Below are 12,699 nucleotides of genomic sequence, written 5' to 3'. Positions count from 1 at the left end.
AAGCCCTCTTTCTCTTCTCTCTTCCACAGAAATCTTACAGAAGTTGCCCATGTGATCTCTCTTGTTCAGTTCAGTGGGGACACCTTATCTTACTTGACCTGTCCACAACATCTGACTCTGCTAATCTTCTCCTCTTGAACTTGAGAACATGAAAAAATTAATAACTATAACTAATAACTAATAATTAATAAAAAATTAATAACTGCCTATACTCATTCTTATTTTGTATTTCCAATATAGAATTAGAAACTGTACTAGCAGATTCCTTCGTAAGACTCATTAACACTCTAAGTTTAAACTTTATATTAAATATAGGCATTACCCCTATGGCTTTACAGTTTTTGTTCATAATTCGCCATTGTCTTTTATTGTATCAATTCAAATTTAGCTTAAAGATTGTCTAATTACTCCCAAGGAATTCAATATGTCAATCTGATTGTTTAGTTTATAACTAAGGAAAAAGTTATAAAGTGAAGACCCTTGAAATAAATAATCATAACACTTGAAAAAACTATTAATACAGAGTTAAACTTTTAAAATCTTACCTCTCCACATAAATACTCTTGCTGGTTCCCAATGCATACAAGCTAGTCAGAATTCTATAACATGATACCTGTACATCTTCCACTAAGGAAAAAGAGAATCTCACTTTTAAAAAAAAAACACTTGTTATCAATACATTGTCCTGAGAAAGTTTAGGCTAACAACAAAATTCCATATTAAAGGCATACTAACATTTTAATATTTGAAAAAAAGCAATACAAGAACACACACACATAAAATGAAATTTAAGACCCTTTTCTCAAACAAAATTCTTTTCTTGAAGGTGCTGAAAGCATCCTAAAGAATTGTGCTCTGATTATACAGACAGAATATTATCAGGAACAATTTCTTTAGGTATAAGAATAAAGGATTTCTTCAAGAATAAAACTAAGCACAAGGATATCTGGGAGGACAGGTCCATTTTGACTCCTGTTCCAAAGGTATATAAAGACTATACCTTTTATTTTAACTCTCAAATGAACAAGAATAAGAATGCTAGAGAACGGGGTGCATCATTTATTTCTGAAATGACCTGAAATTCAAGGCATAAGTAAGTCACTCTTGTAGTTTTTAAAGCTAGAAAATCAAGTAAAACCTCTTAGATGATCTCTGATCCAATATACATGCTCAACAGGCAAAGAAAACTAAGAACCTTGGATTTCTAATGCCAACTCTGCTACCATTTCCCAGAGGACACACCATGACACGAATGGAGAAATCATCCTCATCCCCCATATTTGTTTCTGTGTCCACACGGGGCTGTAAGTAATGCTCCCATTGGTTCAAGTAGTGTCAATGTCAATGTTCTGATACTAGTGGTTATGTCATTCACTGATGAACACAGGTGGTTTTTACACAGAGCTGTACTTCACCGGGGAGACGTATAACGCTGAGAGTCTGAGTGGGTGGGTCTGCAAGCAAGACCCACTTGACTGGCAGACAAGGGCTCATATCATCTTTCATGTTCATACAGGCAGGACAGCAGGAACTTAGGTCATGTGGTTCCTTTTCCACGCAACCTTGGGCATTCTGAGGATATTTTTAATAACTACAGAATTCCAGCCAGAAATGGCTGATGAAATCCCCTATGAAAAGAGACTGAAACCTATAAACAAAAGATATTTGAGCCACCCTAGTAGGTCAGTTATTTAGACACAGAATTTGTCTCAGCAGTCTTCAAATTTATCGGTAGGATAGCTTGCAGAAGCAATCTGCATCGACTCAGAAATAATCTGAAAACATTTAATGCTGCATGTCCTTTGGTGAAACTGCATTAGAAAATTTCCATGGAAAGAGACACCACAGAAGGTGTAAAATTTGGAACTTGGATGTCAACAATGTGGGCCTGACTGTCCATAACCAGTACCTTACTGGTCCCTTCTGTGAATCCATGTGATTCAGAGATCTATCTCTATTAAGAATGGTTTTGGTTTTGTAACTCAAATGTCAACCTAAAGTGTTCTTAAAAAAAACAAAAAAACAAAAAAACCCATTTTAATGTATAAGCAGTGTTTGAATAACCTCGATGATGTGGCTGATTTCTGATTGTACTATGTAGATAATGAAACTCTAAGTAATAGATTTACATACATATTAGATCTTCTCCGAACTGATGCTGGCCAATATGCTCAAATAATGATGACAGCATTGGCAACAGTGCCACCGTGGTATAATTGATAATCTGAGTAACACCTTTGGGTTGGTTTCGGGTGTGGGTGAACTGGCCCTGCTTAAGATTTTCCATCGTCTTCTCCAGATCCTCTGCGGCATTGTCCAGGAAAGCTCTGAGCGCACTTTTAACACTTTCCAGGCCAGTCTTCATCACAGTCCTAGGGAGTAAAGAAGAGACAGCTTATATCTTGTGAGAGGAGCACGTGAAATCCAAATAAAACATGCTTCTACATCGTGTTTATTTTTGTCCATGACGACATTCACTCAGTCAACTCAATTTTTTAAATCCACTTTCAAATAATTATTTCCTATATACTTGAAGTTACAGCAATAGCTCTCTGTAAATGCATAACGTTTCGTAAATGCCTCTGTAGTCAACTTAATTAGGACCTCGGAGCAAACAGCAGTTCTAACGCTTTACGTTTTCCACCTGTGGTCTCAAATATTGAGAATATTTACTTGATAACTAAGAAACCCAGCTCCTGAGTCAGTTTAGTTCATCCCAAATCCAACAAAACTAGAATGTTTTCTGAGGCTATGGGTGTGAAAGAAACATTTAATGCCAGCTAAACCACGTTACCGAATGATACGGATTTTTTTTTTTTTTTTTTTTTTACCTTAAGGGTAACAATCAATCTTTTCTAAATAAGCTCTGAAGGCTGGACTTTGTAGAGAAGTGACATTCTAAAGCCGCCATTTCTTGTAGAAAATGAAGGTGTATGGTAGCATCTCCTTTCTTCATTTATTATACAAAACACCTCAAACTTTTAAACACAAAACTGGATAATTCAAGAGTATCACCACATATTCTCTGTAGAAGACTTTTAGAAACTTTTATTTAGATGCATCCTGGATAATAAGTAAATTAAATGTATGGCTTAAAGGCTGAATCAATCATGCTAACCAAACTGGTTTTGTATTTGGATTTCTGCTCATTTTAATAGTAGTGCAGAGTAGAAAGTGCACAGACCTCGAAACTGGTATATTTCCACACTTACTATGCAATCTTAAGCTTCACTTTACTCATCTATAAAATAAGAATAAAACCTTCATATTTCCTATAAAGCTAAATGTTATTAGAAATATGGAGAACAGCCACCACGCCTTGAGGCTAATAAAACCTCTAGAGTTGTAGTTCATCATTTTTACCTCACATAATACAGTCCCAATTCAACCCTCAATTACATACCTAGCTGCTACAGAAATTACTTAAAATTTAAATAACAATCTATATATGATCATAAAAACAATAAAAGGCCGTTATATTACTAATTTACAAAAGATATTCTTTTCACCTACATTAAAGTCTTTATTGCAATTCCAAAGAATAAAGACACTAGGTTCTTCTTATTATTCCTGTATATCATTATTACACTCATTGATTTAAATAAAAATGTATCCATTTACCTTGCATCCAAAGTCTGACCCAAAATATGAAGACAGTTGACAATTGATGTTGCATCATTTCCTAAAGAGGAAACAAAAAGCTGCATAAATTGCCCTGAGAATTTCTCAATGTTCTTCTTTTCTATTAATATTTGTGTTCCAAAAATTAGTCAAGGGCACAGCTCAGTAAGGATAACTCAATTCAAAAGATTTTTTTGATAATCAAGTTTAAAATCATGCAGTTTTTCTGCTTAAAAGTGGTTATGCGAATGTAAGTAGAAAAGCAATAAAGCATGTCTCATCAAATAGCTGACATACTCAAGAAGCATTCAAAGCACTGCCTCAGGCTAAAGAATTTTAACTGGATTCTTCAAATATATCCTCCTCCCCATACTAGCTCACCTTATTTTTAAATCATACTGTATGCCAACTTTTTAAGTCAGCTGATATCCTTTGTGAAATGAGGTGGGCTAAAAGTCTAATAAATTTAATTCCCTTTTAATTACCCCAAGTACATCTGCTTTCTTATTGCATTCAACTGCATTGAGATGAATTAATTTGCCTGAATTCAATTGCATTGACATGAACTAATTTGCCTGAATGTTGTTCGTCTTTGGTGAAAACGTAGTACCAAACTATCATGCAAAAAAGCATCAGAGGCTGAATAAGTTAAACATTACTCATGAGATATTTGAAACGGGGGTGACCCTTCTTGAAAATAAGATGAAACTCAGCCATTCTGATTGGCATATTTCATCACAAAGTACAGAAATATGAATCACATAATTAGTACACATATTTTACTTTGTGATAAGGATACAAAAAAGAAAATATGAATCCAAAGTAACAAAATGATTTGACCACTCACAATACAGTCTGACACTCATCACTTCCTCATTCCATACTTTCCTGTTTGTAATATATACAGTCATTCCCTGGTCCTTAGGTTAAAAACTCCTAATTGAATGTGAGTTTTTAAAACATTTGAGCATGTTATATTCTTTATACACAAAAGGACCCTAAAAGGAACAAATGAAATATACATGGAAATAACTGCCTTAGAATGTGGGCATACCAGTTTAGTGATGACGCAAATAAGAAAAAAATAAATAAGGTATTCATTGCTAAGACTCTTGAATTCTTTCAGAAAATGTTCCATTAATCTCGTGCTTTGAATCTCAGAACTTCCAGGTAATAATGAAGACAAAATCAGCAGAAGGGCAGAATTTGTCATGCTCCTGTCTACTGACTGGTGGTAGTGCTAGGGCTTCTACAATACTATAGCCCTTAGAAGTATTACTCATCTAATTATTCATTCACTCAATAAATACATGTTAAATACCAGGCACTCTTAAACTTCCAATAATAAGCAAAATAGAGTTCTCATGGTACTTGCATTTTAATGGGGGACACAGAAAATGAACTATTAAGCAAAAAATAAATCAGTATGTAACTTAATATCAGACCACAGTAAAAATACATAAAGCAGGGAACAGGGATTAGAGCAACAGGATAGAGTAATAGCATTGAGTGGTCGCCAGAGCCTCCCCCAAGATGGTGGCATCTGAGCAGATATTTGAATGAAGTGAAGGAACAAGCCATGCATATAACTGGGAGAAGGGCCCAGGCAGTGGAAACAGCATGTTTCCAGGGCAGAAAATGAACCTGGTGGTCCAGGCAAGGAAGTCAAGATGACTGATGTGGGCAAATTGAGGGGAAAGAAGGAGAATATAAGGTGGAGAAGAGGGAACCAGGTTCTAGAGCCTTGCAACCAGAGCAAGCACTTTGGATTGTGCTTCAGTGGTTAAGAATCCACCTGCCAATGCAGGGGACGTGGGTTCAAGCCCTGGTCCGGGAGGATCTCACTTGCCATGGAGCAACTAAGCCTGTGAGCCACAACTACTGAGCCTGCGCTCCAGAGCCCGCGAGCCACAACTACTGAGCCCATGTGCCACAACAACTGAAGCCCGGGCGGCTAGAGCCCGTGCTCCCCAACGAGAAGCCACTGCAATGAGAAGCCCACGCACCGCAACGAAGAGTGGCCCCCACTCGCCGCAACTAGAGAAAGCCCACGCGCAGCAACGAAGACCCAACGTACCCAAAAATAAATTAAATAAATAATTTATTTATAAAGAAAAAAGAATGTATGCTAAGGTTTTGCTTATGGGTTGCATGTTGGTGACGGGGAAAGGAGACAAGGATGACTCCACGATCATGTGGGTGAGCAACTGTGTGAGCAGTTGGGTGAATAGTGGTAGGATTCAATCACGTGGGGAGAGCCCAAGGCAGGAGCAAAATGTGTGGGGAGGGGAGGGGGGAGGGTTGGGCGTTCTGCTTCCGACAGGTCAAGTGGGATGGGCCAATTCATCTCAGGTAGAGATGTAGGCAACTGATACAAAAACCTGGAGTGCAGAGATGAGATCTGAGTTAGAGCTGTAAACTTGGGCCTCATAAGCATATGGATAATTTTTTAAATCATGCGCCTGAGTGAAATTAGCCAGCATGAACATAAATACAGAAGCATAAAGGTCCCAGAGCCTCCAATGTTTGGAGGTAAAAAAAAGATAAGAAGGGTGCAGCACAGAAAATGACGGAGGAAAGGCCCAGGAGGAAGAGGGGATACAAAGTGATGCGTATGAATCTCATGCAACCAAATTCAGCACCAAATCAGAGAGGCTGGTCCCTCACTCTCTTCCTAAAACTCACAGTTACACTGTCTCTTCATACAGATGATCAGTGTTTGTACTTTGTACTGAGCTTATCCATGCCTTTGTCCAAAAGGAGGTCCGGGGTACTTTAAACTTCCTTTTGTATAAGCTCATGAGGTGTGATTTTTGTTTGCTTTGTTCCCTGATGCAGCTCCGCACGTAGAATAGTGCCTGATTTAGAGCAGGAGTTCAATTAAATATTTGTGGAATGACTGGAATGTGAGTAAAAAGAGTAGGAAAGGGCACAGGTGGCCAGACAAGTTCTGTGGGTCATATGGAAATGTGTGTGGTGAATATGAGATTCCTGTGATTGTTAGTCACAAAACTGTAAGCTATATCAGTTGACACACTTTGGTACACTCCAGAGCAGATATAGTACAACTTTAAATGGAAACATCTCATTGTAAAAAATGGTGGAGAAAGGACCCTAAGGAATGCAGTATTAACTGAACCTTCAGCATTTGAATGTATGGACCAGCAAATGTATCAATTTTATTGGCATGTCTAAATGCCTAAACTAATGGTTAGTCTTGAAGAGATAAAGTACGTAGTAAGGCTTTTAAATAAAATAGCAACCTGGATATGGTCCTTCTAAAGGCTCTCCAGATCACCATAATCAGGAATGTCAGTCACGCTATTAGTAAGAACAGGAAGGGCTAGACAAAGCGTAGTAAGATGGTAAAATTTTAAGGTGATGACTGTATTTTTTCATGGTCTTAACTATATGTAATTTCTCAACTGCTCTGAGCAGTATAAAAACCAAAAGTTTGATACCTTCAACTCACGTTTTTTTCAAGGTTCAAGCTACTTTCTTTGTCTTCAAATGTAACTCTCATCACCTCTGAACACTTAGGGAAACACTTATGGATTGCCTATTTATCTTTAAGATTGTATGTTTGCATCAGTGTGTGTGTGTGTGTGTGTGTGTATAAGCGTAAAAGGTACAAAATTAAAATCACAGCTCATACCTGAATCTAATAACAACATACAGCAAGCACTGGGTTTTTAAAAACATTGTTACCAATTCTTACAAAATAATACAACTCTCTAAATAATAAAAATAACAAAGCTAACGCCGTTAAGAGTCAAAATATCCTTTTTGTATCTTAATCCCAAACTGTTTTGTGGTTTTTAATATAAGATTTCTATAATTCAGGAGTTTTCAATGTCATCCAAAATTTGATATATCACGTACCACTCGTTTTATAATCTGATTTATTGAGAATTCTGAGAATGTTGACTTTCTCTCTTCTCAGAAAACAGTAACAGTCATTCTAATTTTTATTCTTCTTTACTTTTTCTAGCATGGCTCTTGACACAATATCTCATTATATTCTCTTCTTTGAAGAAATGATTAATCTTGGAAAAAGTCCTTATTAATAACATGAAATAAAATTATGCTAGAAGATACAAATTTCTCTCAAAATTATGAAGAGACAGAAATTGAAGCATGTCAAAGATTTTATTACTTCTGAAGTCAGTGATATTGAAAAGAATAAAATTACTGAGTCCCTAACTTGGTGAGAAGTTTCAGTTAAACTTAGAATATATATTACACATTCTATTCATTTGTCTCAAAGTCAGGAAATTCTCTGAGAGTAATATGTTGAAATGAAAGAAGTATCTATCTCTCTAATACAATCTTCTGATATTATTTTCATTATAGGTGTCTGAGTCTGATATTTAACCTCTATAAGAATTAGGTTATTTTCTTATATAGCAACTCTAATCCAGGAAACTCTTGCCTTTATCATACACACTGTCATAAAACTACAGAATCTTTAAGTTAGATAAGACCTTAAGGATCCTCTAGTGATGAAATACCATACTCAAAATAGATAACCAACAAGGACGTACTGTATAGCAAAGGGAACACTGCTCAATATTCTGTAATAACCTAAATGAGAAAAGAATTTGAAAAAGAATAGATACATGTATATGTATAACTGAATCACTTTGCTGTGCACCTAAAACTAACACAACATTGTTAATCAACTATATACTCCAATAAAAAATAAAAATTTTTTTAAAGTAGCAGATTGTGCTACTTTTTTTTCCTATTTTCCTTGACTATCATCCATTTTATTTAACCTTCAGGTTTACTGACATAAAGTTATATATAATTTTCTAACAGACTGTGCTACTTTTAAAATTTAAACCATGACATTCTCAAAATAGTGACACATTCAGTTCTCACATATGCACTATCCTCAGAGATTCTTAGTGCTTTAAATGACTTTCCTTTCATTATATGTGTCCTATTAAACAAGCACAAGCACAATCTGAACCTTTTTAGGGATAATACAAACACATACAGTCATTCCTCAGTATCCGCAGGGGATTGATTCCAAGACCCTCCCCCAACACCAAGAATCCAAGGATGCTCAAGTCCCTTGTATAAAATGGCATAGTATTTGCATATAACCTACACACATCCTTCTTTATACTTTAAATCATCTCTAGATTACTTAAAATACATAATACAAAGTAAATGCTATGCACATATTTTTGAGGGATGGTGATTTCAAGTGTTGTTTTTTGGAACTTTGTGGAATTTTTTTAAAAAATACTTTTCATCCCCGATTGGTTGAATCCATGGATGCAGGGCCTGCGGATAAGGAGGGATGACTGTACTAATTTTCTAATATCTCCTAATACAAGATAGCCTCTCATTTAAACACATGAAGGGGGTTTGGGGTCAGGGAAAACAGAAGGATCAACATAAACTTATTCCACTAATTTTTTAATCAGGGAGAGATACCAATTGATAGAATTCACTATATTACTTTATTTACTATTAAAACTCTTTGAAAATTAACATTAAGATTTAGGTACCAGTTTAATCATTCATACTCACCTAGAGGAAAAAACAAATACTTTAACAAGACCTATGTTTCATTTAAGCACATGATAATACTTGTCCAATATTCCTGAAGCTAATCTTGGAGCTGTATTAATGATGCTCTAGGGTCATTGAGGTCAACCAGGAGGAATGTTGGAGTATGAGGCTCATAATGTTGCAAAATCCTTGCTTTATTCCAGGCATTCCTAGGAATCTGTCTGTCATCAAATTTGGAAATTCTCCAGTAAATCTGGGGTGTCTCTGGACAATTAACTGTCTTGCTAATATGTTAAAAACTCACCAGAAAACAGGAAACTAGAAAAGGCCTCTACCAAAATGTTCATTGCAGCTCTATTTACAATAGCCAGGACATGGAAGCAACCTAAGTGTCCATCATCGGATGAATGGATAAAGAAGAGGTGGCACATATATACAATGGAATATTACTCAGCCATAAAAAGGAACGAAACTGAGTTATTTGTAGTGAGGTGGATGGACCTAGAGGCTGTCATACAGAGTGAAGTAAGTCAGAAAGAGAAAAACAAATACCATATGCTAACACATATATATGGAATCTAAAAAAAAAAGGTCATGAAGAACCTAGGGGCAAGATGGGAATAAAGATGCAGACCTACTAGAGAATGGACTTGAGGATACGGGGAGGGGGAAGGGTAAGCTGGGACAAAGTGAGAGACTGGAATGGACATATATACACTACCAAATGTAAAATAGATAGCTAGTGGGAAGCAGCCGCATAGCATAGGGAGATCAGCTCGGTGCTTTGTGACCACCTAGAGGGGTGGGATAGGGAGGGTGGGAGGGAGGGAGATGCAAGAGGGAAGAGATATGAGGACATATGTATATGTATAACTGACTCACTTTGTTATAAAGCAGAAACACACCATTGTAAAGCAATTACACTCCAATAAAGATGTTAAAAAAAATAAAATTAAAAAATAAAAATTAAAAAAAAAAAAAAAACTCACCAGGTAACAGGAAAGTGGAAAAGGCCTCTAAATGATAACTATTTTGTGCCAGCCTTCTCAAATAGTTCCTCGAACCGAAAGGATCATTGTTGGTAGAGTTTAATGATTGTTTGAAAAGTCATTAATCATGTGTTACTTCCTTTTCAATGTAAGTGCCCTAAGTGTTTTCATGGACCACTTAAGGAATTTTTTTAAAATGTGATTCTCATAAATTATGAGATAAGTGGATATTTTTCCTAATATTCTCAAGGAAAAAAATGTAAAGCCTGGGTTATTCATGAATGTAAGAAAATTCCAAATTGATAGCACTCATCTCATTGCAGTAAGCATCTGCTGACTTATCTATCTTCTCTGTTAGACTGTAGACTTCTTAAAGGTAGGACCTGGTTGGTTGATTAATTCAGTCATCAGATATTTATAAAATAGCCACTATGCACCAGACTTCCTGCTGGGCTCTGAGGATACAAAAATAAGCCCTCGAAGGGCTGAGTTTTGGGCCAGAGAAAGAAGTTAATCTAGTAACATCATCAGTGAGATGAAGGAAGTCTGCACAGCTATGAGAATGTTATAATAGTAGAAGGAGAGAGTATAATCAGGGAGGTTGGGGATGGTCTTCCTGAGAGAATACTATTTGGGTTGAAATCTGAAGGATGAGTAGTTAACCCCATTGTGGGTGTGAGGGACTGGAGAGGGGCGTGTGGTGTATGGGATCCCATCTCCGTCAGTAATTACAGCATGTGCAAAGGCCCTGGGCAGAAAGGAATACATTTTCACGAAGCAGAGAGAAGGCCGCTTAAGCTGAGGCATCATGAGGAAGCCAGAGCATGCTGGGAAATGAGGATGCAGGGGTACACAGGGGACAGACTATCAAACACCATGTGGCCAGATGAAGAATTCTGATCTTTATTACAGAGAAATGGGAAGCCACTGGCTACACAGGAGTGTATTCAGTGATGAGACCATCCTGTTGTTCTGTTTTGGTTTTTGGTTGGGGAGGGGGAGAGATATGATTGCTTTGGAGCACAGTTTAGAAGGGCAAGAGGGAATTCTAAGAGAAGGGTTAGTACGTTCGTGGAGGCATACAGGTAAGAGACACCTGTAGATTGGCGTGGGGTGGTAGCAGCGGAGAGGGAAAGAAATCTGCGCTTTTCTACCCTCACAGGCTAAGAGAATGCTCACACACAGCAGACACAAAACTGGTTACTGAAAGAATGCACAAAATGAATGTCATTAAGGCATTCGATTCATTTTCACATGTAAAAAGAAAGCGTTAAGAAGTCTTGATACACACACACCTGTACCACCATCACTATCCCTGCTGGAGTTCTGGTTACCAGATTCTCTTTCCCCTACAAATGACTGAAAGTCTAAAAATAGGCTGTAATAGTAAGACTTAAGTATCCTCTAAATGCTTTAAAATTAGGCAGTTAGAGAGACAGAACTTTCACTTAGCGTAAGTGGGCGGAAATGGTAGGATTAAAAGCAATATTTCGTTAGTCAACAATGTGTCCGTGAAAACGGCAAATGGGATCCTTATTCCTTGTCAACCTGCCTGCGTCTTACCCCGTCCTAACTGATTTTCCAAAATACAAGCGTGCACCACCTTGCAATCACAAGCATTTCAGAAGTCAAAAGGGAAGCCTAATATAAAATAGATGCTATTTTCCTTACTAATTTTTTCTATAAAGTATTTTAATAGATACCCCAGAACGACTGTTCTGTAGGGAATATGGCTTGTTCCCCTTTTTTAAAACCCTACCTTTTTCTAAGATAAGAGGAAATGGTTTACACACCTTCAAAAGAATATATGAGGCATAAAAACATGACTCATCTCTCTTTAATCCTTAGTGTGCTTCAACGTATAGAAAATATTTTAAAGTAGATAAAAGATATACATAAATATAGAAGTTCAAGTTTGGGGAATCCTCACTTTACATATCAGAAAAATTTCTGAACAGCTACAATCCGGCAGACACCTTGGAATAAATATTCCATTACGGATCATACTCAGCTCCCCACAATGACCACCACCAGGACAAGAGTTTTGACTTCTGGTTTATTTTAATGCTTCCCTCTTGTCTCCAATCCCACCTTGCTGACATGTTTCAGGTTAATGTATCTCCTTCTGTATTTTTGCTCCTTGACACGAAGCCCAAGTATTTCTTTGTTAACCTCAACTTTCACTTCTGTCTTACTTTATTCTTAGGCTAGGTCATGAAACAATTTTTTGAACTAAGCACAGGAAAAACACTTTGATCATCAGTTAATGTCTGCCACAATACAGAAAAAATATATATAATGTAAAGATAGGGTGAAAGAAAAAATAAGAGATTAATATGTCTATATATTTACAAAAGACCACTGTATATATGCTGTTAGGTCTCTCTCTCTCTCTTTAGGAAAATCCACAACGGTATAATTGATATATCAAAAAGTAAATACTTGGATTATACAACTTCTGCTTCGATCTGGAAATGGCTAGATTATAAAGGCTTCATGGCGCATGTATTTTAAATAACCAAGTTCCCTAGTTTAGTGTGTATGTAATTTGATTTATCTAAAT

The 12,699-nt window shown here is 36.7% G+C and overlaps 1 protein-coding gene across 7 annotated transcripts in view; it reads right to left on the bottom strand.

Annotated features, from left to right (window-relative positions):
• The window catches only part of RYR2 (ryanodine receptor 2), a 429,286-nt gene that overhangs the window by 129,080 nt on the left and 287,507 nt on the right, over positions 1–12,699 (bottom strand). For 6 of the 7 annotated variants that reach the window (XM_057530902.1, XM_057530903.1, XM_057530904.1 and 3 more), the window contains 3 exons: positions 3,622–3,682; positions 2,134–2,372; positions 546–627 (listed from right to left, as the gene is read on the bottom strand). In XM_057530902.1, coding sequence (XP_057386885.1) covers positions 546–627; positions 2,134–2,372; positions 3,622–3,682 — 382 coding nt within the window. The remainder of the gene's footprint in view (positions 1–545; positions 628–2,133; positions 2,373–3,621; positions 3,683–12,699) is intronic. The other variant, XM_057530907.1, reaches the window with a different exon arrangement.

The sequence above is a fragment of the Balaenoptera acutorostrata genome, chromosome 16 (assembly GCF_949987535.1).
Source record: "Balaenoptera acutorostrata chromosome 16, mBalAcu1.1, whole genome shotgun sequence".
Classification (NCBI taxonomy): Eukaryota; Metazoa; Chordata; class Mammalia; order Artiodactyla; family Balaenopteridae; genus Balaenoptera; species Balaenoptera acutorostrata.
The sequence above is the reverse complement of the archived record's forward strand: the minus strand, read 5'-3'. Positions and strand labels throughout refer to the sequence as shown.